Source organism: Myotis daubentonii, chromosome 3 (genome assembly GCF_963259705.1).
Source record: "Myotis daubentonii chromosome 3, mMyoDau2.1, whole genome shotgun sequence".
Lineage (NCBI taxonomy): Eukaryota > Metazoa > Chordata > Mammalia > Chiroptera > Vespertilionidae > Myotis > Myotis daubentonii.
Window position 1 is genome coordinate 199339941 of NC_081842.1, and position 27428 is coordinate 199367368.

Genomic DNA, 27428 nt, shown 5'->3' on the forward strand with positions numbered 1-27428 from the left:
AATCAATTTGAACTTCGCTTTGATTGTGAAACGACCAGAATATGCCAGAAGACATGGCAAAGTAATTTTGCTTCATGATGACGCACCATCACACACTTCAAAACAAGTTAACGACACGTTAAAACAGTGGTTCTCAACCTTCCTAATGCCGCAACCCTTTAATACAGTTCCTTGTGTTGTGGTGACCCCCAACCATAAAATTATTGTCGTTACTACTTCATAACTGTAATTTTGCTACTGTTATGAATCGTAATGTAAATATCTGATATGCAGGATGTATTTTCATTGTTACAAATTGAACATAATTAAAGCACAGTGATTAATCACAGAAACAATATGTAATTATATATGTGTTTTCCAATGGTCTTAGGCAACCCCTGGGAAAGGGTCGTTCAACCCCCAGAGGAGTCGAGACTCACAGGTTGAGAACCGCTTCGTTAAAAGATCTGGCCTGGGAGGTATTAACCCACCCGCCATATCCACCAGACCTTGCTCCTTCAGATTACTCGTTCCGATCGGTGGCACACGCACTTTCTGAGCAGCACTTCAAAACATAAGAAGTGGAAAATTGGGTCTCTGAATGCTTTGCCTCAAAACAAGAAAAGTTCTATTGGGACGGTATCCACAAATTACCTGAAAGATGGGGGAAATGCGTAGCTAGCGATGGGCATTACTTTGAATAAAGCACTTTTGATGTTTCTCTTGAAATTATCGTGTTTCCTTTGATTACACAATCCGCATTACTAACCGGTACAACTAGTATAGAAACATGCTGGTTTTCAAATGTGCTGTTCTCTTTCATCTCTAACCTTGCTGTTACCTTTGCCAGGCTAATAACTCCCGTTCTTCAGGTCCTCGCTGAGATGGCACCGCTCTCCCTGACTCCTGGGTCTGGGCTGGGTGCCCCTACAACACCCTGAGAGTTCCTTTATCCCAGCAAGACACTGGGGAGCAGCTCTCTGTCACTATCTCCGCTCCAAACTGAGCTGGAGAAGTGACTTGATCAACCCCGCTCCCCGGCTCCAGCACCGACATGCTACCTAACTCAGAGTAAGCTGCTGGGTAGACTTCTGGTACGTGAATAAGTAGCGTCCTTCTCCTTCCAACCCCGGGGGCTCCATTTCCCAGTAGCAGCTGCAGGCCCCGCTCAGAGACCGTGAGAGGGGCAGTGGTCACCACCAGTTGGTGATTCCTGAAGGACTCTTCTCAAGGAGGAGGAGGGACAGGGGCAGTAAAAGACCTGGGTAGTCTCAGGAGAAAATATAAACCCTTGCAATCTTCCCCATCATATTCTGTCTCCCCCCCTCAGACTCAGCCTCCCCTCTAGGAGTCCCACTCCAACTCTCCCATCAGACTTCACAGTTCTCCACCGAGAGTACCTCAGACGTCCCCGAGCGACCCCTCGCCTCACGCTCTTCCCTCCGTTTCCACCCCCTTTGCATCCCTCTCAGGCCCGGCCTCCTCTCAGCCTCCTCCCTCAGCCTCGGTCTCTTTTCCTCGCGCCTCTTCCCTCAGTCTCGCCCTCCTTGCCCAGCCCGACCTCATTCCTCTCAGCCTCCTCCCTCAGCCCAGACTTCCATCCTCTCAGCTCCTCCCTCAGTCTCGACCTCCTTTCCTCTCAGCCTCCACCCGCAGCCCCGACCTCCGTTCCCCCTCAGCCTCCCCTCAGCCTTTCCCCAACGCCTCGCCGCTCCCAGCCTCCCCTCTCAGGTCTCCTCAGCCTCCCGCTCCCGGATTCGGCCCGGCCAGGCCCCGCCCCCGCCGCGAGGACCGCGCTCACCGTCGTAGTAGTAACAGACTTTCCGCCGGGTGCCCTGAGTCTGCGCCATCTTGCTCGCCTGCTGTCGCTCCGGCCCGTCCGTCGGTCCGTCAGGCCTCCCGCCCGCGGCTCCGCTCCGTGTCCGACCCAGGGGGGGAGGGGGCGGGCCTCCAGCCCGCTCCGCCCGCCCCTCCCAGGCTCACCTATAGCCGCGCAGCCCGGGCACGGCTCCAGCCAATCAGCTTGCACAGGGACGGCCCGGAACTCGGCAGGGGGCAAGGGCAGCCCGGAGAGGCCGCCCGGGGCCCCCTGGGCCTGTACCAAGGTCCACGACAGGGGGGTGGGGAGCTGCTCAGGGACCGTACCATTAGTCTCGGGGGAAGACGGGCAAACACACTTCCCAGCCCCATGTCGGTGGGACGCGTGCTTGGAGATCAGAAGCCAACTTCGTAATTTTACCGCGAATCCACCGAGCCCTACGGGCAGGGGGTTAGTGACTTGCACAAGGTCACCCTTCGGGGTTGAAACTGCGGTTTGGAGAAGGGAGAAATTAACTGACAACGGAAATAAAAGGGCTGCAGGCCCAGTACTGTGCAATACCTTTACCACGTTATCTCAGATATTCCAATTATTCCTCACAAGTTTTGGAGGAGGGATTTTTTTTATCCCCAGTTTACAGGAATGCATATTGAAGGCGAGACCTTTGTGACTTGCTCAGTCACACAATTAATAATTACATTCAGTTTTCAATTATACGCATATTTTGAATGACTACTATGCACCAGAGACACCGTAACAAAGTGGCAGAACCCCGTTTTTCTTACTCGAAAGCCTACCTCCCCAATGCAGTCACCCAGGAGGAGTGCCCCCTTATACTGGCACAGGGTTTCTCACGTTTTTTAACCTATTGACATTTTGGGCTGTGGTGTGTGTTTTTTTAATCATCGAAGGATACATATATATTTTTTGTTTGTTTTGTTAATCTGCACCTGGGGATATTTTTTCATTGATTTTAGAATGGGAGGGAGAGAGGGCAAGGAGGGAGAGAGAAACATCGATTGGTTGCATCCCACATGTGCCACGACAAGGTTGGAGAAGGGAGGAATCAAACCTGCAACCCAGGTATGTTCCCTTGACCAGGAATCGAACCCTCAACCCCTTTGGAACACGGGCCAACAACTCTCTAACCACTGAGCACACTGGCCAGAGCAGAGGATATATATTTATTGGTTTTAGAGAAAGGAAGGGAGAGGGAGAGAGAGAGAGAGAGAGAGAGAGAGAGAGATCAATGTGAAAGAGAAACACCTACAGGAACCTGGGTATGTGCCCTGACGGATTCAAACCCAGGACATTTTGGTGCATGAGACGACGCTCAACCAATTGAGCCACACTGGCCAAGGCTGGGCTGGGTAATCTTTTTTTTTTTTTTTTAATTCTTTATTATAGGAAGCTGTCCTATGCACTGTAGGATGTTTCGCAGCCTTCTTGGCCTCTACTCCCCCTCTGTTGTAACAACCAAAATTGCCTGCAAACATCACATGTCTCCAGGGCAAGGGGGATTGGAGGGAGTGTAAATAGCCGCACCACTCTAGCCTCGGGCAGTGGCTTAGTGGTTGAAGGTTGACCTATGAACCAGGAGGTCACCATTCAATTCCAGTCAGAGGCACATGCCAGGAGTGTGGGCTGGATCCCCAGTAGGGGGCGTTCAGGAGGCAGCCATCATTGATTCTCTCTCATCATTGATGTTTCTATCTCTCCCTCTCCCTTCCTATCTAAAATCAATAATAAAATTTTAAAAGTCACAGTGGAGCATACTAGTATGCTGGAGGCAAACAATGTGTCTCACATCAATATTTCTCTCTTTCTGTCTCTCCCTTTCCCTTCCCTTCCACTCTCTCTAAAAAGTAATGGGAAAACATCCTGCAGGCTAGAAAGGGTAAAATGGGGGGGAGGGGGGAGGGACGGGAGGGGAAGGGACATATGTAATATTTTCAACAATGAAGATTTAAAAAGAAAAATATCTTCAGATGAGGATTAACAAATAAATAAATAGCCCTGGCCGGTTTGGCTCAATGGATAGAGCGTTGGCCTGCAAACTGAATGGTCCCAGGTTCGATTCTGGTTGGGGGCACATGCCCAGGTTGTGGGCTCGGTCCCCAGTGGAGGACTTGCAGGAGGCAGCCAACCCATGATTCTCTCTCATCATGGATGTTTCTATCTCTCCCTCTTCCTTCCTTTCTGAAACCAATAAAAATATATTTAAAATAAATAAATAAATAAATAAATAAATAAATAAATAAATAAATAAATAAAAGTAAGTCAGCCTGGCTAGTGTGGACTCAGTGGTTGAGTGTCAACAGCTGGTTAACCGGTGATCCTCATCATTGATGTTTCTCTCTCTCTCCCTCTCCTTTCCTCTCTGAAATATATATATTTAAAAAAATAATAAATATAAATAAAATGTCACATCATATCATAGCCCTGCACAAATCTCTTTAAAGACTCCTCAAAATGGCTCCTGAAATGCCACAGGGCCCAGAGGACCTATCCAAGCTGGCCAGGCAAGCTTCTGCCTCAGGCTGTTCGCTCTACCCACCCAACTCCTCCCCACAGGCTCACTCACTCACCTCCCTCAAATCTTTGCTCACCTTTTCAATGAGGCCTTCCCAGACCACCCTCTTTAAAAATGCCAAGCTCCCCAAACATAAACCCCCTTGTCCTGCTCTATTATCTCCTTAGCACTCATCAGCTTGTAGCATATCATATCATTTACTTCTTTGTGATCTTTACTGTTTGTCTTCTAGAATATAAGCTCCATAAAGGCGGAGACTTTTAAAAAAAAATTTTTTTTTATCGATTTCCGAAAGGAAGGGAGAGGGGAGAGAGAGACAGAAACATCAATGATGAGAGAGAATCATTGTGAGCAACCCGGGCATGTGCCCAGAACCAGGGATCGAACGGTGACCTCCTGGATCATAGGTGGATGCTCAACCACTGAACCACACCAGCTGGGTGAGACTTTATTTTATCTACTGTATATCCTATGAGCCCAGATCTGTGCCTGGCACACAGTAGATGTTCAATAAATATTTGTTAAATGAGCAACTTAGCTCAATATTTTAAAACAACTTGAAGGTGAATCAAAATATATCTGAGGCCAAATATAGCCCTAGAATCAATGGCTGTAAAAAATGCTATTGCCCTGGGACACACACACTCCCTAGGTTCTGGGTAGGGGTTGCCCTAAATCCTTTGAGGCAGGAGTTTAAAGGGATTCAAAGAGCCCAGACAGGAAAGCATAGGGACCTCCTCTTCATCCCCAGCATCAGCAAAGCTGGGAAAAGTTCAGACATCCCCTCATTCCATCTTTCATCCCAATTCTTGGTTATCAACTTCTGAACCCCCACTCTTCCCTCCCAAGGAAGAAGAAATGAGAGAGGGGAGCAGAGAGATGCACAATCTTCATCAACAAACAAACATTTATTGAGCTCCTGATGTGTGCCAGTCACCGAAGAGGAGGGCGTGGAGGTATTACATGAGGTTTCCCCCGCAAGGATCTTCTTGATGACAAGGGGAAAGGAAAAGGGGGTGAGCAGAAGCTGGTGTCAATCACATGCCTCTCTCCTTTCTCAGGTGGTCTCAGGAAATGAGAGGCCCAGAAAGGGATAGCCTGGACAGGTGTCCAAGACATATGCACAGGCTGCACATGTACAAGACACATGTGCAGAGCCCACACAACTAAAGAACCGGTGTACAAAACAGGAGAAGTATACGTGTCACACGTGGGCAGGATTCACATGCAGAGTCATTATGTGCATCGGCCATGGGTATGGCACAGGAACTGCTTCTCCCAGCCAGGTTGGCTAGCTGAGGACAGGGCTCCAGGCCCCAGCTCGGGCCCTCAGGGCTGGGGCTGGTACTGGCCCTCTGTGGCCGTGAAGAAGTCGTCCAGCACGCTGCGCAGGTAGTCAAAGGTGGGCCGGTCCTCTGGGTGCTCCTTCCAACACAGCATCATGAGGTGGTACAGCTCCTCTGGACAGTTGTCAGGTCTCACCATGCGGTAACCTCGCTCCAGGTTCTGAATCACCTCAGGATTGGTCATCCCTGGGGGTTGATGGGAGAAAAGACATCAAGGCTCCAGGCTTTGGAAGCCCACAGGCAGGGGCCATGTTCAGATTATTTAACTGTTATGGTGTGAGCACCCATCCGAAAGGATCTTGGTCTTCATCAATGGTAAGGCTTTACTATAGGTACCTGCTAAATGTCAGTTGTGGCCCTAATTGGTTTGGCTCAGTGGCTAGAGCGTTGGCCTGCGGACTGAAGGGTCCCAGGTTCGATTCTGGTCAAGAGCATGTACCTTGGTGCGGGCACGTCCCCAGTAGGGGGTGTGCAGGAGGCAGCTGATCGATGTTTCTAACTCTCTATCCCTCTCCCTTCCTCTCTGTAAAAAATCAATAAAAAAATATATTTTTAAAAAATGTCAGTTGTGCCCCTTGGAATGTCAGCTATGGCTTAGACACTCAATAACACACACTGTTGGCTGCCTTGGGAGCCACCTCAATATTGTGAGCTTCAGTTTTCTCATTTGGAAAACAGAACAAATAACTCCTACCTCAGAGTTTCTATGAGGATTGAATGAGATAGTGCATATAATTCATGTAGTGCCTGGAAATGAGATACTGCATAAATAACACTTGTGATGATTATTATTTGGTGGGAAGATATGGTGGTCAAGGCCCAGGGCTGGATGGGAGCCCACAGCCACGACAATGGTGAGGCTTCCCTAGCTCTGGGACCAGGCACATGAGATGCTACATTAGGAAGCCAGATGGACTCTGGGCCCCAGCAAAGCAGACTCTGCATGGGCAGAGGTCCACCAGGTCCCTCCATGACCCAGATGAAATAATTTTGGGGCCAGTTCCCTGCCTTCATACTGGTCCTGTCCCACCTGGTAGGCTCTTAGCATGTGGACCTTGAGAGGGCTTGATCCACAGAACTGCATGATCATGGCAGAAACAGCTGCCTGTGTCTAAATTTCCCATGTGGCCTCTTATTTCTCCTTCAGTCTTCTGAGAGGAGACTGTGACAGGCAGTTCCCAAAGACTAAACGCTTTATGGTCCTGCAAAACTTAGCAATGAACCGCGCTCAATAAATACCCTCTTGCCCAGGCCTTGCCCCTAGGAGGCCTCTAGCTATGGGTCCCTCACATTTCAAAATTAGCACATTGGAGGACATAGGCCATGGAACTAAACACCCAAGGCTAGAGTCAAGGCTGCAAGCCCATAGGCTAAATCCAGCCTAAATATAGCCTCTAGACACACTTTGGTTTGGCTTCTGTAGTGTTTTTAAATAATTTGAATCAATCACCAATGTTTGGATATGCGTACATTTTTCTAAAGCTGCAAGTTTGGGCTTCTCTTGAAAAAAAAAAATCTGTTTTTTGGGACCCCATGCCTTTTGTTTTTGTGTTTCCTTTTTGTTATCCTCCCCTGAGGACACTTTTTCCATTGCTTTTCAGAGAGAGTAGAAGGGAGAAAAGGAGGGGGAGAGAGAAAAAAAACATGGATGTGAGAGAGACACAGTGACCGTTGCCTCCCACATGCACCCTGACCCAGGGTGGGGAGCGAACCCACAACCAAGGGAATCGAACCTGAGACCCTCCGGTGCACAGGCTGACACTATAACCACTGAGCATGCCAGCCAGGGCTGGGCCCCCAGGTCTTAAAGGCAAGCGTCTGCTGGAGCAGATGCAAGTTCACCCAGATCCCCATTACTCCCCATTGTCTCCCTGACCCTGAAGTCGCGTTGCCATTTATCATCATGTTAACAATGTCTTTTCAGTTGTAACAGAGACATTGCCTATGGATTCAGCTCTGTGGGCACAGTGGAGGGGCAGTGAGGGTCCTTGGCAAGATGACCGGGGTGGGCTTCCAGCCCCAGCACTCTCCCTCGATTCTGTGATGGGGCAAGTCCAGGGCAAGGAAAGCCTTCCGGCTCTTGCCTGATTCTAAGGTGCCTTGACCCTCCTAGGAGCAAAGCTCTGTGCACACTGCTCTCAGGATTCGGGAAGCTTCTAAAATCTGGCCACTGTGCTCCATGACCTCTGTGCCCTGTCTTTGTGTTCCATTTCCTTCCCCCAGTTTCCTAGCAAGTTCCTTTTAAAAGATTCCATTGCTGTCTTGGCTGAATTCAGGGGTAAAGGACTTTGTCCAGGAGATAAAGGGAGGGGTGGGAGAGAGTGAGAATCAGTTGTTTACATCTCTCTCTCTCAGTCTTTAGACAGAAAGCTTCAGAGGGAACGGAAGTCAGTGTTTAGTGAGCACCTATTATGAGTCAAGGTCTTTCACAGATAATCTTGTTTTTCATATCAGGGAACAGGCTCAGAGAGGTAAAGTCACTTGCCCAAAGTGACTATTAATAGCATAATAGTCGCTATTAATAGCAAAACCTAACACTCTTGGCCTGACCGGTTTGGCTCAGTGGATAGAGCGTCGGCCTGCGGACTGAAAGGTCCCAGGTTCGATTCCGGTCAAGGGCATGTACCTTGGTTGCAGGCACATCCCCAGTAGGGGGTGTGCAGGAGGCAGCTGATTGATGTTTCTCTCTCATCAATGTTTCTAACTCTCTATCCCTCTCCCTTCCTCTCTGTAAGAAGTCAATAAAATATATTTAACAAACAAACAAATCTAACACTCTTGAGTGCTTAAATGGGCCAGATAATATTAATATTCTTTGGGGGGGTGTGTGTGTGTGTGTAATTTTTTCCAGACTTCTAAACACTTTTGGCATCATTTTCTCTCGAGAACAACTTTTTTAAAAAAGCATTATTATTGATTTCAGAGAGGAAGGGAGAGGGAGGGAGAGAGAGAGAAATGTCAATGATGAGAGAGAATCATTGATTGGTTGTGTCCTACATGCCCCCTACTAGGGATCCAGCCTACAATCCAGTCATTTGCCCTTGACTGGAATCGAACCTGGGACCCTTTAGTCCACAGGCCGACGGTCTATCCACTGAGCCAAACCAGCTAGGGGTGGGCCAAGTATTAGTCTAACCTTACATTTTACAAATGGGAAAAGAAGGCATCATCTGATCAAACAGAAAGTTAATATCATGGCATGTCTGATAATGAAAGGCAGGCTTCTTGTCTCTCAGGCCAGAGCCTTTTCACCCTACTGGGCTGCCTGTGTTGGAACTAAAGAGAAGAGTTGGGATTATCGAAGGGAGAGAGAGAGATCCAGAGACAGAGATGAAAATCAGCCATGGTTGATCAGTACCTCCCTGGTGATATCGGAGCCACATCTCTGAGAAGATGGAGGAGAAGCAACTAGAAAGTTTCAGATTCTGAGCCTGGGAAAAGGTGAGTGGAAAGACATGATTTTACTGCCCTGCCTCATCACCCTTTTTAGTTCCTGCCTTTGGTCCTGACCTGGGTAAGGGATGCGACCATGGGTGACAATCTCCGTCAGCAGAATCCCGAAGGACCACACGTCCGACTTGATGGTGAAGGTCCCATAGTTAATGGCTTCTGGCGCTGTCCACTTAATGGGAAACTTGGCCCCTGTGGGGAAGCAGAGTGAGGTCACCAAGGTCTGCTTGGCCTGTAGGCCCCAGACTTCCCTTCTATCCCACACCTACCCTCCCTGGCTGTGTACTCGTTGTCCTCAATGAGGCGTGCTAGGCCAAAGTCTGCGATCTTGCAGCTCAGGGTGTCAGACACCAGGATGTTGGCGGCCCTCAGGTCACGGTGGATGTAATTGCGCTCTTCAATAAACGCCATGCCCTCTGCAATCTGCAGGTCAGGTATGGATAGGTCAGCAGTGGTGGGCCAGACATCCTTACCCTGCTGGCCTGTGCCCATGCCCAGCCCTCCCAAGTCTCCTTACTTGGGCTGCCATATCCAAGAGTTTGTTGATGGTCAGCTTGATGCCTGCAGGGGTCTTGAGAAAATCCACCAGGCTCCCTGTGGGCAGAAGCAAGAGTTGCTGATCCAAGTTGCCCAAGAGAGCTCCCCAACCATTCTCGCCTAACTGTGTAGGCGGTGGGGGGGCGGGGGTGGTCTAGAAGCAGTGTCTTATATGTGGAAAGGAAGAGGAAGGGCAGAAAATGGAGGCGTGTGTGTTCTGAGTGAGGAGGTTTGGGACATGTGAAGGTCTTTTCCAGGGGACTAGGGTGGGGCATGCTCGAAGGGATCTGTAAGCTTTTAGTCACCCACGGGGTAGAGCTCAAACTCCTCAGCCAGCATCCAAAGCTCTGCATGGTCCACTTCGTAGTTTCTTCTCTTCCCCGACTCCTGCTACTCTTGTTCCACCCCCACTAGACAATTTCAACATTTTTCACATGGACCATTGCGTTCTCACCTCAAAGTCTCTTTGTCCCGTCTCTGCCTTACTTTTCTTGCGTGGCCCAGCTAGACTATTCCTCTAGGAAGCTTTTCTAGATCCTACTAGACATAATAAATTAAATCACCATCTACATTCTCTGGGGCATGCTGGAACTTTCCTAGCCCAGACACTGGTTTTCCAGGTGTGCATAACTAAAATGAGACAGCAGGCACCTTGTTTTGTCCATCCACGTTCCCAGTGCCCAGCCCAAAGTAAGCAGTAATAAATGTGTGCTGCACGCATTAAAAGGAGCGTGGAGCCCTAACCGGTTTGGCTCAGTGGATAGAGCGTCGGCCTGCAGACTGAAGGGTCCCAGGTTTGATTCCGGTCAAGGGCATGTACCTTGTTTTCGGGCACATCCTCAGTAGGAGGTGTGCAGGAGGCAGCTGGTATATGTTTCTCTCTCATTGATGTTTCTAACTCTCTATCCCTGTCCCTTCCTCTCTGTAAAAAATCAATAAAAAAAAATATTTTTAAAAAGGACTGTGGAAAGAGATGTGTGGAGACCTGACAGGTTGGGAGTTGCTGGATTGGAGCTCGTAACTTCTGTCCCTTCTTAAGAGATTAAAGCCCTATGTGAAGATGATAGCAACCTGTGTGTCCCCACTATGAGTACTGAATTAGTCACCAAAGATAAAGGCCTCACCCAGACACAGCAAATATGTGACATAGACTGCCATTCCTCCATTGTGTCCATGGCAGATGTTGCTAATCAATCCTAGCACTCACTTCCAATGAGCCTCAGAATCCTCAACACAGAACTCCAAGCAACTACCAACTAAAGTAGGCTTATTTAATAAAATCTATTTGCCATTTCCAGAACCCATTAGCCAATGAACAGCTTTTCTCCCTTCCTGAAGGAGGGAGAGATCTTATACTCCCAAAGAATCAGAGCCGTTTAGATTTCTGCTGTTATACTTAGGGAAATGGAGCACCAGATGCAGGTCAGGAACTTGGCCTGTGTCACACAGCAAATCTGTAGCAAATCTAGGCCTGCAAATTCCTGTTTACCGTGGTGAGGCTTTTACTCTGTGCAATAACAGACCAAGGGAGGGGGAGGGGCTCGCCCAGAACTGAGAAATAGGGCTTTGGGGCAGATCTGGCCTCCCAACACTCAGGGGCAGAAGGGAAAGAAATGGGACCAGGGACGCACTCATTTCCTGAAAACAAGCATCTTTCGATCAAGGTAGGGCTTTGAAGGCGTATGGGACTTGCAGGTCAGGGGAGATGGGGGCTGAATGCCCTTCCAGAGCCGGCCACCTTAGGCTGGGCTCCCAGACAGCCTCGAGGACACACCCTCTTCTCGCCCTTGGAGCTGGGACTTTAGGAGCCCAGCCCAACTTCAGTGCTGAGCCAGGAGAAAAGGCAGGTCTCCTCCACCCTCTAGCAAGCGCAGAGGGGACGGCAGCGCCCACCATTCTCCATGTATTCCGTGATGATGTAGATGGGCTCCTGGGTGACCACCGCGTAGAGCCGGACCAGCCGCTGATGTTGCAACTGCTTCATGAGGTTGGCCTCGGCCAGGAAGGCGTCGGGGGACATGCTGCCCTGCTTCAGGCTCTTCACTGCCACCTTCGTGTGCCCGTTGTAGTACCCTGGGGTGGGGAGGGGTTGGAGGGAGTCACCCGGACTGTCGGGGGACTCTCGGATCTCAGCGGACGCCCCCTCCCCCCCCCAACCCCCCGCAGCCCAGGAGGCCTCACTTACCCATCCACACCTCCCCGAACTGGCCGGCCCCCAGCCGCTCCACCAGCTTCAGCGTCTCCCTGGGAACCTCCCACTCGTCCTCCCACCACGGCTTCTGGGGCTTCTGGGTCTGGCAGGGGCGGCTCAGCCGCGTGCATAGCCCGTCCGGAGTGTCTGCGAGGACAAGGGAGGGACTTCACCAAGTCCCGTCTAGGGAAATGGCCGGGCCGGGGAGGTGTGGACACCTGCGGCTGCAGCGTCTGGCACCGCACCCCGGCCGGGAATGGAAGAGCAGGTTAGTGATGGGTAGGGCATCCCCGAGAGGGACGTGGGGGAGGCAGGCTGCTAGGACACAGGTGAGGGGGCCTCAGGCCCACGTCTGAGGGGTACGGCTGCGCTCACTGGTGTAATGGCGGACCAGCTCCTGCAGGCCGGGAAAAGTGATGCGGGGGGAGATGTAGAAGCCTCCTTTGTCCAGGTTGCGGATCTTGTAATGTTTCACCACCTCTCCTTGGTTCTGGTCGAAGTCCCGAACGGACAGGGAAAACGATCCTGAATAAAAGAATAGGTAAGCGAACGTCAGAGGGGGAGGGGTGACCTATGGCGGGTGCACCTCCGCCACCGCGCCCCTGCCCGCGGGCTCGCCCGGCCAGCACCGCGGCTCCCGGGATCCAGCCCGGGCCCCGCCCCCCGCGCCCCCCAGCCCCGCCCGGGCCCCGCCCATCGCTGCCCCGCCCCGGGCCCCGCCCACCCCGCCCGGGCCCTGCCCACTGCGCCCACCGCCCAGCCCGGGCCCCGCCCACCCAGCCCGGGCCCTGCCCACCGCGCCCCCGGCCCCGCCCCGCCTGGGCCCTGCCCACCGCGCCCACCGCCCAGCCCGGGCCCCGCCCACCGCGCTCCCGCCCCGCCGCTCACCCGCGGTGCTCTCGCTCTCCCGGATCAGGAAGGAGCCGTGCGTGTTCCCGGGGGCCAGGAGCTGCCGCTCAGCATCCTTGCGGCTCAGGTTTTTGAAGAACCAGCTGCGCAGGGAGAGTGAAAGCCGTCGTCGGTTGGAAGGTGCTCCCTCCATCACCCCTCGAGCAGCCCTCCTCTGCCCCGGGGTCCCTAGGTCCGCTTGCTCCTACCCATCCCCAAGACGAGTCCCCACTCACGGTTCGGGCTCCAGGCTGTTCGCTTTGGCCACGAAGTTGAAGGGGATGAAACCCTCCTGGCCGGTGGTCAGAGACTGCGCCTTCCACCACTCGCCGTTCCTGAGAACACCGGTGGTCAGCGTGGCTTGCTCAGCCTGGACTCGGCTGGACTCCCTCCCTCCAGAGCCCCAGCTGTCAATGCCACCCCACCCTCCAGCTCGGCACCCGCCAGCCTCTTGTCTCAAGGGCGCCTATTGCAAGCCAGGGCGAGGAGGGGTGGCATAGAGGGGACACTCACTGCTCCAGGACACGAAGCTGTTCACCCTTTTCGAATCCCAGGTCCCCATCGTGAGAGGGCTCATAGCTGTGCAGGGCGATAACCAGGTTGTCTGTAAAGACAGGGGGGCGTCAGGGAGAACCAGCCTGAAATAGGCTGGGAACATGGAGTTCAGACGTGACAGGGCAGAGCACAAGACTGGGGCCAGAGAAGCAGGGCAGAATAGAGGGTAGACGGGGAGGAGATGGAGGCCGACAGCCAAAGACCCACAGGCCTTATCTCCAGGCCCTGCTGGCTGCGGTCACCTTGCAGTGGAGAAGCTGGGGGGTTGGTGTCCTGGTAGGTGACCAGTGGATCCCGCACCTCAGAGCCATTCCGGATGGGCAGCTGGGGGGTAGGGGATGAGAGTGAGGTCAGAGAGCAGGAGGCGGGGTCAGATCCCGGCTCCCCTCCCCACCACCCTGATCTCCTTCACTTCTCCAGCCTAGCCGGCCGCTTCTTCCTATCCCTGAACTTGCCAACTACTTGCTGTGTGACCTTAGGAGAGTCCCTTCCCTTCTCTGAGCCTCGTTTCCTTTCTGTATTGCAGAGGAGAGGGCCGCTCTGTTATTTCAAGGACCTTTAGTGGTGGCCCATTTTGTTCTTCTGAGCTGTGCACCCCACCCTGCTCCCTCATCAAGCCCCATGTCTTGCCTCTTACCGTGGCCTTGCCATCCAGTGGGACTATGGGGTAATGGCAGTTCTCACATACATCGATGTTTTCCATCCAGTCATCTTCAGGGTTTGAGCTGCAGCCACAGCCCATGGTCCCTGGGGGAATGGAGAGGCGCTTAAGGGGTTCCCCCAACATCTGCTCGCCCAACCTCCGACATACTGGTGCCTCACCCTGAAAACTTCCAGAAGTACCTGAGGTTGTTCGCCCTCCTCCCCAGGCCCCCATTCACCAGCCATAGGCAAGCTGAATGGGGCCCTAGCTACTGACTGATGCTCCCTCTGAGCCCCCAGGCCACAAGTAAAGTCACACACACCCCAGTCCTAGGCCCCGCCCCCCCACCTGGGATGGGCAAACCGACACAGGCACCTTTGTTAGTCTAGCTGCCCGCTTCCTGCCTCTCTCTCTCTCTCTCTCTCTCTCTCTCTCTCTCTCTCTCTCTCTCTCTCTCTCCCATCCCCCATGTTGGGGGACTACCCAGTAGAGATCACACACTTCTTCCAAACCCTGGGAGAGACCCAAGTTGTGATCCGCCCATACCTTAGAGGCGAGTGCGCCCCACCTCCCAATACAATTCCCCTCTCCCGCCCAGAAAGCTAAATGAAAGACTCCTGCTCCCCGAAGTCAGCCCTCAGGCCTCTGCCCCCTTCCCCTCCCACACAAGTCCCCTTCAGAGGGTTCCCTCTGCTTCTCCCCAGCAGAAAACCCTTCAGTGGCCCTATTGGCTGTGACTTTTTTTATTTGTTTGCTCGCTTTAGCAGTGGAAACTTTTTGTCAGATGAAATCAAGCAGAACCCCATAGATAAAGCAAAAATGGAGCTGCAGTGCCTGAAGCCCAGTGGGGCCTCTCTCTGAAGCCCCTAGGAGTCCCCAAGACACCTCCCTCCCTGGGCTGCTCCTCAGAACTGCTTGGAAAGCACTAGTCCTCAGATAAAGTTAAGTTTACCATGTGTTCAAGACCCTTTAATATCAAGATCAAATCCACTTCCTCAGTGTATTCTTACACACACACACACACACACACACACACACACACACACACACACGCACGCACCCCTGCCTACACACTCACAGTCTGTGTTTTGAGCTACACCTGTCCCTCCCAAACACCCCACACTGTTTTCTTACTCCATGCCCTTGCACATGTGCTTCTCCTGCCTTGGGATGCTCCCTTTTTGTCCATCTATTGGACTCAATTTTCAAGGCTCAGCGCAAACATCACCTACTCTGTGCAGCCTTCCCATGCTCTTTGCTGCTACAGTTCTACTCAGACCACCATCATCAACTTAGGCAGTGAGTGCCCAAACTGCACTGGTTTATGTGTCAGTCCCATGGCCTCTTCCACCCCTTGATGAGATGGGGGAATTCCTGGAGAACAGAACCTGTGCTTTATTTGCTTGAATGCCCCAGCACCCAGAACTAGTTGTCATTTATAAATGTTGACTAGGGCCCAGGCCAGGTAGCTCAATTGATTGGAGCACTGTCCTGATACACAAAGGTATGGGTTAGATCCCCAGTCAGGGCACATAGAAGAAACAACCAATGAATACATAAATAAATGATGGAACAATCTCTCTCCTCTCTCTCTCATAAACAAATGAACAAGCAAATAAATAAAATTGACTGGTATATGAAGGGTTAATGCACAGATTCTCTCCCAGATGAGAAAAAGCTAAAAAGTTCACCACCACAAAACCAGTAATACAAGAAATGTTAAAGGGACTTCCAGAAGAAGGAGAAGGAGAAGGAGGAGACGAAGAAATGTGAATAATAAAATGGCAATAGCTACATACCTATCAATAATTAGTTTAAATATAAGTGAATTAAATCTAATCAAAAGACATAGGGTGACTGAATGGATAAGAAAACAAGACCCATACCTATGCTGCCAACAAGGAACCTATTTCAGATAAAAAAAACACACACATGCAGACTGAAAGTAAAGGGATGGAAAAATATATCTCATGCAAATGGAAATTAAAAAAAGCTGGGGTAGCAATATTTGTATCAGACAAAATAGACTTTTTAAAAAAAATCCTCACTTGATGTTTTTATTGATTTTTTAAATTTTATTTTTTAAAATATATTTTTATTGATTTCAGAGAGGAAGGGAGAGGGAGAGATAGAAACATCAATGATGAGAGAGAATGATTGATCAGCTGCCTCCTGCATGCTCCACAGTGGGAACGGAGCCTGCAACCCGGTCATATGCCCTGACTGGGAATCGAAGCATGACCTCCTGATTCATAGATCGACGCTCAACCACCCAACAACACCAGCCAGGCAGACAAAATAGAGTTTAAAACAAAAGCTATAACAAAAGACAAAGAAGGACATTTCATATACAATAGCTACAATTTGGAAGCAACCAAAGTTTACATCAATAGACAATCGGATGAAAAAGATGTGGTACATATGAATATACAACAGACTATTACTCTGCCATAAAAAATAATGAGCTCTTACCATTTGTAACAACATGGATGGACCTGGAGGATACTATGAAAAGTGAAATAAGTCAGCTAGAGAAAGACAAATAACAAATGATTTCACTTACATGTGGACTCTAAGGAACAGAATAAATAAAATAGAAACAAACTCGTAAATGCAGAACTGGTAGTCTCCAGATGTGAGGAGGGTGGCGGGGCAGGGTGAAAAAGGTGACGGAATTAAGAAGTTCAGCCTGGACGGTGTGGTTCAGTGTTGAGTGTCGACCTATGAACCAGTTACTGGGTTGTAAAGTACAGCATAGGGAATGTAGTCAATAATATTGTAGCAACTCTGCATGGTGCCAGGTGGGTACTAGACTTATTAGGGGGCTCACTTTGTAAGTTATATAAATGTCTAACCACTATGTTGTACACCTAAAACTAATGTAATATTGAATGTCAACTGTGATTGAACAATTTAAAAAATTGTTTTAATGAGCAGATTCTCCCATCTGTAAAGGTCTTAGCAGCCACCAAATCTAATCTCTGATTTTAGGTGAACAAACCAAAGTCCAGAGAGGCCTGCTTACATTCACACAACTTATCTAGCAGAACAAAGCTAGAGTTGCTAAGCCATGCTGGGCCCAAGTGGAAGGAGGGTTGAGTTAGTAAGAATTAAGGACATATGTCAATTATACCTCAATTTTTGAAAAATTGATTTTAGAGGGAGGAAGAGAGAGAGAGAGAGAGAGAGAGAGAGAGAGAGAGAGAAACATTCATGTAAGAGAGAAACATCAATTGGCTGCCTCCTGCACACCCCCTACTGGGGATTGAGCCTGCAACCTGGACAGGTGACCTGCCTGGGAATGGAATCATGACCTCCTGGTTCATTGGCCGATGCTCAAACACTGAGCCACCCAGCTGGGCAAGCTTCTGTTTCTTTTCTTTTTAAATAATTCTTTATTGTTGAAAGTATTACATATGTCCCAAGCTCCTGTTTTTTAAACTGAGATACTCATAAGCTCTCATCGGTACCAGAGTCACTGGCGTGCATCTTCCCAGAGCATCTTCCTTGTTCTTCTTCATATAGTTAAACAAGCCCCGGTCTATTATAGAGGAAGATGTAAAATATACATGGAATTTTAAGCCAAATCAAGGAAAAGGGGACACATTAATTCTTCCCCCTACTGTTAGGAGTCTTGGAGGAGGGTAGGGGGTAGACATTTGAGAAGTCGCTCAGCCACAGTTCACCCATCTGTGGCTGCAAATGCCTTTATTGTAAAATTAAAATTTATTGGGGTGGTCAACATGAACATATAGGTTTCAGGCGTAGGTTTCTATGTTACATGATCTGTGTCTTGCACCGTGTGCCCACCACCCAAAGTCAAATCTTCTCCTGTCATCATGCAAATGGCTTTTTGACTGCTATTTTTATTCTGACCAGGAACTGGTTAGTAGCAAAAGCCTTCAGGAAAGAGCTGGTGACAGCCTGGAGCTAGCTAGTAAGGTCGTAAGCATCCTGTTGTTTGTGCTCCTCAAACAGGCCGTAGAAAACCACAGGTTGGTTATAATGTAGTTGAGAACACCAACATCAGATGGCGTGTGGACTGACATCAGTAAGGTCCCTCCCAGGCCTGACATTCTTGGAGGCCCTGGCAAAGGGTAAGAGAAAGATGAGAAACGTTTGGGGTTATGAAAAGAGGGGATGAACTGGGATGCAGCAGTGAGGAGAAGTCAGAAGAAGGGCAGAAGGAACCATAGGCCTGGAGGCTGGTACCTAGTCCAGGCTGGGGTCACCTAGGGAGGGAAAAGGAGTCTCCAGGCTTTGGGGAAGAGTCCAGATCACGCAGGCAGGACCTGATCCTGGACTAAATCTGGGCCCATCAGAGAGGACCTGACATCCCTACAGGCTGGGGCCATGAGTGGAAAACGTCAAGTTGTGTCAAATTAAGCGGAAAGGAGCCCTGTAACTCTGCCAGTACCTGACCCCGAAGTGTTTCCTCTCTGGCTTGTTTATGCTCCTGAAGCACTCCGGCTGCAGGTAGCAGATCCTGCTCTCTCCAAAAGGTGGGCTTTGGGATGTAGGGCCTGGCAGCAATCAGAAACCCTGGGACCTGTTGAAGTCAGTGGCTGCCAGGCTAGAGCCACTGGGAGCGACGCGCTCCTAGGAGGCCCCAGGAAAATGTTGAAGGCCTGCAGGTTATTTCAATATTTGAAAAGTCTAAAGGGAAATTGTATTATTATTTGTTTCTTAATTTGAAAAATTGTTTTCTTGTTTCTTTAGTGCAGACTTAGTTAAGTCTCTGATTAAAATTTGAACTAGAAAACAAGAAAATTAGTACCTAAATGAGATAGTTTAATGGCAAAAACTTCAAGTCATAAGATCCACAAGGTGTGTTTGTGGGGGGAGGGAGGGGGAGGGAAAACAGGGGCAAAGGAGTCCTTGGGAGAGAAGAGTTTAGAAGCCCTAATGTCTTTCACCAGCCTCGTTTTTTTTGTTTTGTTTTGTTTTTTTTATATATATTTTATTGATTTTTTACAGAGAGGAAGGGAGAGAGATAGAGAGTTAGAAACATCGATGAGAGAGAAACATCGATCAGCTGCCTCCTGCACATCTCCTACTGGGGATGTGCCCGCAACCCAGGCACATGCCCTTGACCGGAATTGAACCTGGGACCTTTCAGACCGCAGGCCGACGCTCTATCCACTGAGCCAAACCGGTTCCAGCCAGCCTCGTTTTAAAGATGAAGAAGCCAGGGGATCAGAGAAGTTAAGTAATTTTCCCAATAGTACACGACTCTTGGCAGACATGAAACTCAAATCAGGCCCCTACCTCCTTTATCAAGGTACTCTACCCTTACTCCCTGAGAAGTCTAAAGAGGTTGGAGGATCCTGAGAGGTCACGGAAAAAATGGGCAGGGAGGCAGGTGTGACAGAATTGGATCCACTCTCCATAAAAAATGTAATCTTTGTAGCTCACAGTGTGGCTCAGTGCAGGAGGCAGCCAATCGATATTTCTATCTCCCTCTCCCTTCTTGTCTCTCTAAAATCAATAAGGACATATTTTTAAAAATGTAATCATTGTTCTGTTAACAAAGTCTTTTCTCTCCAAGACAATTCTCCCTCTACCTAGAATGCATGTTTCTGAGTGTACATTTACCTGATTGGTGAATGCAAGCGCATACATATGGAGGCATATGATTCAGTGAGCATTCCTGCTAATGTATGCATAGTCATGGGTGTGTATGAGTCAGTGCATACAGATGGATGTATACAAAAATAGGGGTATGTATACTTTCTGCCTGTCCCTGTGTAATTGTGAGCTCTTATATAGATACATCTATTTATATAAAATGTGGGTTCCCTTCTTCTGGTCTTTGCTTGACAGAGATTGCTGAGTAGCCAAAATTATATGAACAGGTTAATAGATGAAGTCAGTAAAGAGAAAATAAAAATTAAAACTTAATAGAAATTTCTCATTGTCTGAAAGAAAAAGGAGAAAAAAAATCCAAGGGATCCCAAGGGCTTTCAGAACCAGCAATGAGGGCAGATTCTGGGGTCAATGAAACAGGACATTCTCTTCTCACAACTCAGAAATTCAAGGTCAATAGCAGGAATTTTGTAGATTCTAAACCTCCTCTGACGAGGGTCTGGAATGTTCTCCCTCAAACTCAAGGCTGTCCATGGTTCTCAGAGCACTTTGTGCCATTTCGAAGGGCCACCTGTCCCTGGGGTTAAAACATTTGAAGAGCCAGCCCTGTTTGATGTGGCTCCGTAGGTTGGTGTGTCATCCTGTACACCAGAAAGGGGTGCGTTCGATTCCTGGTCAGGCACATACAAGAGGCAACTGGTGGATGTCTCTCTCTCTCTCTCTCTCTCTCTCTCTCTCTCTCTCTCTCTCTCCAATAAAACAAAGAAACAAAAAATTTGGAGGGTGGAGTGAGACCTATATTTCAGTCCCCATCCCTTCTTGCCTCTCAGTGAAGGGCACACACACAGTGGCCCTGCTCACATTGTGTAGAACTGATCAAAACCCTCAGGCTGTCCTGGACTAGATTTTCTGATTCCAGGCTTGTTTCGGAATCATATCACGATGAGTTCTGATTCTTGCTAACTCGATTACTTTTATCAACTCCATAGACATGATCATAGACATTACCTGGCCTGGCTGGCCATAGAATGTGTTTTACCCTCTTTTAAAAAAAAAAATTAAAAAAAGGGGGTTTTTTTGGTTGGTTTCAGAGAGAGCAAGGAAGAGGGACAGAGAGATAGAGAGAGAAACATCAATGATGAGAGAGTCATTGATCAGCTGCCTCGTACATGCTCCCTAATGGGGACCAAGCCCACAACCCAGGCATATGCTGTGGCCTGGAATTGAATAGTGACCGCCCTGATTCATGGGTCGACAATCAACCACTGAGCCACATGGGCCGGGCTGTTTGGTTTTCTTTAAATTAAAAAAAAAAGGGGGGGGGGCTCCAAAACCAGTTTAGCTTAGTGGATAGAGCGTCGGCCTGCGGACTGAAGGGTCCCAGGTTCGATTCCGGTCAAGGGCATGTACCTGGGTTGCGGGCACATCCCCAGTGGGGGATGTGCAGGAGGCGGCTGATCGATGTTTCTCTCTCATCGATGTTTCTGACTATCTCTCTCCCTTCCTCTCTGTAAAAAAATCAATAAAATTTAAAAAACAAAAGGGGGGGGCAACACTTTTCCTTCCATGAAGTATAAACTTATTCATTTACTGAACGTTCTATCCAAAATGTGTGCCAGCTTCTTGCCTGGGTTTCTCAGGCTAATCCTTTACAAAGAGCAGGCAGGCTAGTCCACTGCAGACCACTGTTGTACTCTGGGCAACCTCATGGCAAAATTTGTCAGGAATAATTTCAAACCATTTTTTGGCCTATTTCTTTGGCCAAGATTTGGTTATTGGCAAAGTTGCAAATGTTCAATGAAGAGCCTTAACTATGGGTTGCCCACACAGAACCCTCATCACAGTACCCAAGAATCAGGGTTGGCAGACATGGTAAATAAATTCTGGGTGAAACAGGTATGTGTCCTGAGTTGCCTCCTTTTTCATGTGTTCCTTTTTTAAAAAATATATTTTATTGATTTTTACAGAGAGAAAGGGAGAGGGATAGAGAAACATTGATTAGCTGCCTCCTGCACGCCCCCTACTGGAGATTGAGCCCACAACCAAGGTACATGCCCTTGATGGGAATCGAACCCAGGACCCTTCAGTCCATGGGCCGATGCTCTGTCCACTGAGCTAAACAGGTTAGGGACATGTGTTCCTTTTTTATATAATACCACTTTTGAATGAACTCTGTGAGTTCAGAGTTTCCAAAAAATAGGGAACAAGAAGATAAGTCTCTTACATGCAAACAAGTTGAGTTTTATTCTCACAAACTGGGAGTGCGCTGAACATAGAACTGATTCTGCCAGTTAACTGTTGCCATAAACAAGGGCCACAGAGCAATGACGCTAAAGCTGGTACTTTTGGTAGAGGCCCTTCAACCAGTAACTTTGATGGACCTAGTAATCCCTTGTAGTGAGTGCCCCCCCTCATTTCTGTGAGCATTTCGCGCCATGGGGTTTTACCAGGACAGAGCCTTACTTACAGCTTGACAATCTGTGCTGCTTTATTAAACTTTCTTGGAATCTGCAGGTCACGGAGGCTCAGCTCACCATGTCCATGTCACAGTGACCCAAGTTCAACCCCAAGGCCTCCCAGTCACTCCCTGGCAGATGGTCGTTGGGCAGGTTGCTAAATGGTTCCCAGCTTCCCCCAGTGACTTCATCTACAAAATGAGAATAAAAATAGACCTGCTTCCAGGGCTATTGTGAGCATTACGTATGATACAGAGATGATCCCACCTAAGAAAGTGCTTAATGTGGTGCTTGGCACATAATAAGGACTAAATAAATGAGAATTATAGCTATTGGAGGCTAGCATGAACATTTCATTACACCAGCGTTAAGCATTTTCCAGACTAAAATTATGAATCATTTTCATTTTTCTTTGACATTTTTGGTACTTTCACGAACAACCTTTTCTCCTTTAATATATTTACCTAAAATGAAACTTCACTAACATAAATGGAAAACCAGTATTGCCAGCCATAAATAGAAGTCAGTACATATGAAAATAAACACATAATTTAACACATAAATTCTCATTTGTAAACGTCTATTCATCACCCCCTGAAATCACTCACCCACATCAATGGTACACAGGCCATATTTTTGGAAATGCTGCACCTTGAGACAATTTTGAGCTTAGGCCTGTCAGTGAGTTAGAGGAGGCACAATTTTCCTTTTCTTTTTCTTTTTAATATGCTTTTATTGACTTGAGAAAGAGAGGAAGGGGGAGAGAGAAAGAGAGAGAGAGAGAGAGAGAGAGAGAGAGAGATCAGTTGCCTCCCATACACACCCCGACCTGGGCCTGGGCCCCGACCAGGAATCGAATCTGAAACCTTTACTAGTAGGTGCACAGAATGATGCAAAACCAAATGAGCCACACTGGCCAGGACAGACAATTTTCTTTTCTTTTCTTTTTAAAGTATATTTTTATTGATTTCAAAAAGGAAGGGAGAGGGAGAGAGAGATAGAAACATCAATGATGAGAGAGAATCATTGATCAGCTGCCTCCTGCAGGCCCCCTACCAGGGACCAAGTCACAAGCCGGGCATATGCCTTTGACCAGAATCAAACCTGGGACTCTTAAGTCTGCAGGCTGACTCTCTATCCACTGAGCCAAACCAACTAGGGTGGCACAATTTTCTTACTGGGCCAGCCTATTGACAAAAATTTAGTAGGCAATTTTTATGTGTCAAGTTCTGGTCTAGTGCTAGGGATACAGAGGTGCACAAACAGAGAGGTTCCCAGACACCTGGCCCTGCCCTCTGACTCAGCCGGGTGCCCCTCTGGCAGGCTACTCCATCTTCACAGGAAGCCAAAATGCCTGTCTTCATCTCACTGATGGGTAATGTCTGTGACTCACAACAACATTGACAACACAGAACACCGATACTTGCCAGGAAATAGCATCTCAAAATCACCACCATTATCCACTTACCAAGTTAGTGACGGTTAGCTAACTTGAAAAGGTGGGGTAGATCGCCACGTATTGACATGGAAAGACATCCCAGATATAGCATGGTCAGAAGTTACAGAACAGAATGTAGAGTATAAGAGTATTTATATTTAAATATGTATTGGGGGTTCTTTTAAGCAGGGCTCTTTGCTCAGCCTTTATTTGCATGATTTCATGTAATTCTCATAATAATCCTATGAAGTAAGTGCTATTATTATCCCCATTTTACAGATGCAAAAACTGAGGCCCAAACAGGGTAAAGCAATTTGTCTGAGGTCTCATAACAAACAAATTACTGGTGGAGTGACGATTTGAGCCTGGGTTTACTTGCCTCCAGAGACTAGGCTCTTAACCACCAGGCTTTTTAGTAGCCATACATAGAAAATTCTGGAAGAATGCACACCAAATTGTCCACAGGGAGCATGCCCCAGGAGTGAGATTGGAGGGAGCTGCATTTCTTGCATTCCTTTACATGCCTCTATACTGTTTGAATTTTTTAAATTCAAATCCTGTGCTACTTTTGTACTTGAAAAAAAAAACCCACACAAACAATAAAACCACCATCAATGCAAATACTCTGCTAAGAAACACGATCATTTGAGGAAGATCAGTTCTACAGCCCGTCCTTCCATTCTTCTCCTTGTCTCAAAGGGGTAGACATGGAGGAGGTGCTGCTGGGGGCAAAAAAGGTTCTGACGTTTGGAAAACACCGGATTAGAGAAAATCCACCCAGTTCCTTCTCTGGAGGGACTTCCAGAGCTTTAACAAGCTCACGTCCACCGTGAAGCTAATCAGGACAGTTTGTAGCTGAGACCATGTTGATTTGGTTCCAGAACCCTTTTCTTTCCAGGCGCCTCAGGGAACTAGTGTTCTTTAGAACAAGCATTGGAATTGCATCTGCAGATGCTTTTAAACCAACACTAACGCTGGTTTTAGAGGGGGCCACATCCCTGGATAGTGTTGTGGTCTCACCTGTCCCCATGCCACCCACACACCAGCTCCTCTCAGCATTGCTTTCACTGAATTAAGCTTGGCCTTAAAGCCATCAGCTTGTGGGTGTGTATATGGATTTGTAGGGTCCAGTGTGTGTTGTATGTGTAGTCCCTGCCTCTGCCTCTGAACACATGTGAATATATACATTTTCCTGATGATATGTAGGGTGTTTGTGTAGCTGTATGAGGGATCCTCTTCTAAGGTAGACCTGTAGTTTAGTTTATAATTCTCACACCCACTATACACAGGAAACAAGCTCATTTGCAAAGCCACACCACAAGTGTGAGAGAATGGGTGGTTCACTGGTTTGCCAAGGCGCTTAGTGGGAGTAATTCTGGGTGTGGGCATCCCTCCCTTTGGTGCACACTTGCAGGAAGATGGAGTGCTAAACCTCTGTTAAGCACCTACTATGTGTCGGGTAGTACCCTGGCACATCACAGTCATTATTTTCTCTTTGAGTACCCATAAGCACTCTGTAAGGGAGAGACTCATTATTGCCTCTTTAGAGATAAGTAAACTGGAGTCCGGAGAGGTGAAGCCACTTGTTCAAGAAAATGGCAGAACCGGAATTGTGCCTGGGTCTGCCTGCCTCTGAGATGCGTGCTTTTTGCATCCGCTGTCTTGCATTTGGTTTTGCTCTGAGATCTCTGCCATCATGGCACACAAGGAACAGAACCCAGGGACAGAGACCATGGCTTCATGTTTTAGGTACTCTCCGAAGTGGGCCATTATCCTTCTCAGAACTGCCTTGACTCTTCCAGGAAGCCTCCCAGATCACCAAGGGATGTCTTCTCCCACCCTCTGAACCCTTCGCCTGTCCTTGGCCCCATCACTTGGCACTTTTTCCCTTTGAGAAGAACCTCTGCCTCGAGCACTGGGTCATCTATCACTACAGGCTGGGTTGGTGGGAAGGGGGACTGCTTATGCTTGTCCAGGGGGTGGGTGAGCCCCCTGGGTTCAGAGAGAGTCCGCGTGCTCCCCAGCCCCCACCAAAGTCTGCAGGCCTTGGAGCTAGGGACAGGAGAAAGGTCGGGACATGCTGACTAGATGGAAATTGTGTGTCAAGAAAAACTCCAATGGCAGAGGAAACCTGGACGGTCTGGTGCAGGTGGGGACTCCCCCCACAAACTGTAGGCTGAGTTAGGTGGTGGGTGAGGGGGTGGGCAGTTAGCTGACTATGCTTTCCGGGGCCTCCACCTTGCTGGGGTTTGAAGCAGGAATCCACAGGACCAATTGGCCCTACACTTGCAGTCACTGGGTGGTGGGGGGACAGGGGGGAGCTAGCAGGCCAGGGGGGAGGGGAGGACATCCTGTGACACTTGGCAGGGGCAGGAATGGCAACTTTCCAGGTGGAAGTTCAGATGTTCCTCTCTCAGGGCCAACTGCACCCCTGTCCGGGATTAAAATAGCCCTTCCTCTCCCCTTCTCCCCCTATACTCTCCGCTCCAACTTCCCAGCGTCCAGTCAGAGGAAGGCGCCATCCTAGATGATAAATATGCCCTCACATATCCATCCACTCCCAACCGGAGACTCCTCCCTCTCTCAAGCAATGCTGGTCACTGCGGCTAAGACCTCTTCACTCATGTCCATTCGGATGCTCTGGGTGACTCCGGTCTCTCTCAGGAGATTCTTGTCGCTGGGTTCTGCGCCAGCAACCAGAAGGATTCTGGGACCCTTGACTCAAGCCTGTCCACTACCCTGCCTCATGGGAGGTCATAGCCTAGACAGTCACTCTGTCCCAAGACCTGGCCCTGCCACCGCCTTGCTGAGGGCCTGCCGGGAGGGAGCACTGGGCCCTCTCTGGGTGTAGGAGGCTCATCCATCGTGGGATGAGCGACTGGACTTGGGGATTCTCTCTCTCTCTCTCTCTCTCTCTCTCTCTCTCTCTCTCTCTCTTTATATATGTGCTGCCAAAGCGAGCTCTTTCTAATACCTGATAGTCCATGTGCCAGGTCTCCAAGTGAGGTGGAGGCTGTGACGGGGAGTGCGGCAGAACCAAGAGCCAACATCTACACAGGAAAGCGGTGATCTGGCTGCACTGCATGCCTCCTACCTGACCTTCAGCAAGGTTCTTCTGTCCCCCAAGCCTGCAGGGCTGCTGCATGCCCAGGCAGCCTGGCCCCATGTCTAGTTTCACCCCCGATATCAGGTTCCCAACCACAGCCCCTTGACCCCTGTTCCCAGTCTCCTTACCTGCCCAGCCCAGGAGCCCTCCGGCCCCATTCACATGGTCCTGCTGGCCTAGCCTGGCTGCCCAGACAGTTTCAGCTCTCCTCGCGATGGTAGCCACCACCTGACTCCTCGCGCCCACGTCCCACCCTGACTTCCTGCCTCCTCCTGAGGGCTCCGCAGGCAACAGGGCCCCAGTAGCCCAACCACAAGCCTCCAGCACCCCAAGCTTCCTGCCACCAGAGTCACTCGTGCCTCAGTCCCTGAGGGTCCTGTACATCTCCAGGCCTAGCTCTCCTCACCTTGAGGGTGACACTTGGAGGAGAAGGGAGGCTATTTGATGTTATCTCCCTCCTGACCTCCAGGGTGCACCCAGACAAGAGGTTCAAGGGCAGCCTTTAAACCCCAAAGAGCAGGGGCAGGCAGACGCACACACACTCAGCTGTCAGTGAAAGGCAAGAAGCACTGCTCTCACACAGTTTTTCGTTACAGTCTGAGGCAAAGGCAACATCACTTCCGAGTCAGAGGAGAGTCCAGTACCCTGTTCAGCAGGCGGAGAGCAGAGCCCCCATGCTATAGGCCGGTGTCAGCTAACGTGGCTACTGCAGTCAGGAAAATAGCCGTATCATTTCTGGGCACAGGACCATCGCTTATTATAATCAGAGGGTAGGCTAACTAACACTCCTCTTCCAGGCAGATGCTGGACAGCCAGCATCTGCCTGGAAGCAGGCAGGACAGCACTACGGTTGGAGAGTAGTGGACCACTTCTAATTCAGGTAGAGGCAAGGCCAGAGACC

At 49.3% G+C, this 27428-nt stretch overlaps 2 protein-coding genes across 7 annotated transcripts in view; both read right to left on the reverse strand.

The window, feature by feature from the left end:
• Positions 1-1938, reverse strand: part of HDAC1 (histone deacetylase 1) — a 28146-nt gene extending 26208 nt beyond the window's left edge. Inside the window, exon 1 of one of the 2 annotated variants that reach the window (XM_059690356.1) lies at positions 1781-1938. In XM_059690356.1, coding sequence (XP_059546339.1) covers positions 1781-1829 — 49 coding nt within the window. In that variant the 5' untranslated portion in view covers positions 1830-1938. The remainder of the gene's footprint in view (positions 1-1780) is intronic. The other variant, XM_059690358.1, reaches the window with a different exon arrangement.
• Positions 1939-5220: 3282 nt separating this feature from the next.
• On the reverse strand, positions 5221-26810 carry LCK (LCK proto-oncogene, Src family tyrosine kinase). 5 transcript variants are annotated; one of them, XM_059690362.1, is made up of 14 exons: positions 26656-26791; positions 21995-22174; positions 13936-14045; positions 13541-13622; positions 13257-13347; positions 12980-13078; positions 12744-12847; positions 12231-12380; positions 11850-12002; positions 11558-11737; positions 9645-9721; positions 9397-9550; positions 9188-9319; positions 5221-5863 (listed from the first exon to the last, which is right to left on the reverse strand). In XM_059690362.1, the coding sequence occupies exons 3-14, from the start codon at positions 14038-14040 to the stop codon at positions 5661-5663; spliced, it is 1530 nt and encodes a 509-aa protein (XP_059546345.1). In that variant the 5' UTR covers positions 14041-14045; positions 21995-22174; positions 26656-26791; the 3' UTR covers positions 5221-5660. The 5 variants fall into 5 exon arrangements, with proteins under 5 accessions (XP_059546345.1, XP_059546344.1, XP_059546346.1 ...); XM_059690361.1 differs by lacking the exon at positions 21995-22174 and having other exon boundaries at positions 26656-26810; XM_059690363.1 differs by lacking the exons at positions 21995-22174; positions 26656-26791 and adding an exon at positions 16414-16432.
• Positions 26811-27428: the final 618 nt, after the last annotated feature.

What these genes read in the sequence shown, in the direction of transcription:
- LCK (XM_059690361.1), bottom strand. Translation starts at nt 14,040, where the DNA reads ATGGGCTGTGGCTGCAGCTCAAACCCTGAAGATGACTGGATGGAAAAC. An exon ending in GTTCGGGGAGGTGTGGATGG is followed by an intron (nt 11,738 to 11,849) that starts GTAAGTGAGGCC and finishes TCCCCACCCCAG; the next exon opens with GGTACTACAACGGGCACACG. An exon ending in TCTTGGATATGGCAGCCCAA is followed by an intron (nt 9,551 to 9,644) that starts GTAAGGAGACTT and finishes CCTGACCTGCAG; the next exon opens with ATTGCAGAGGGCATGGCGTT.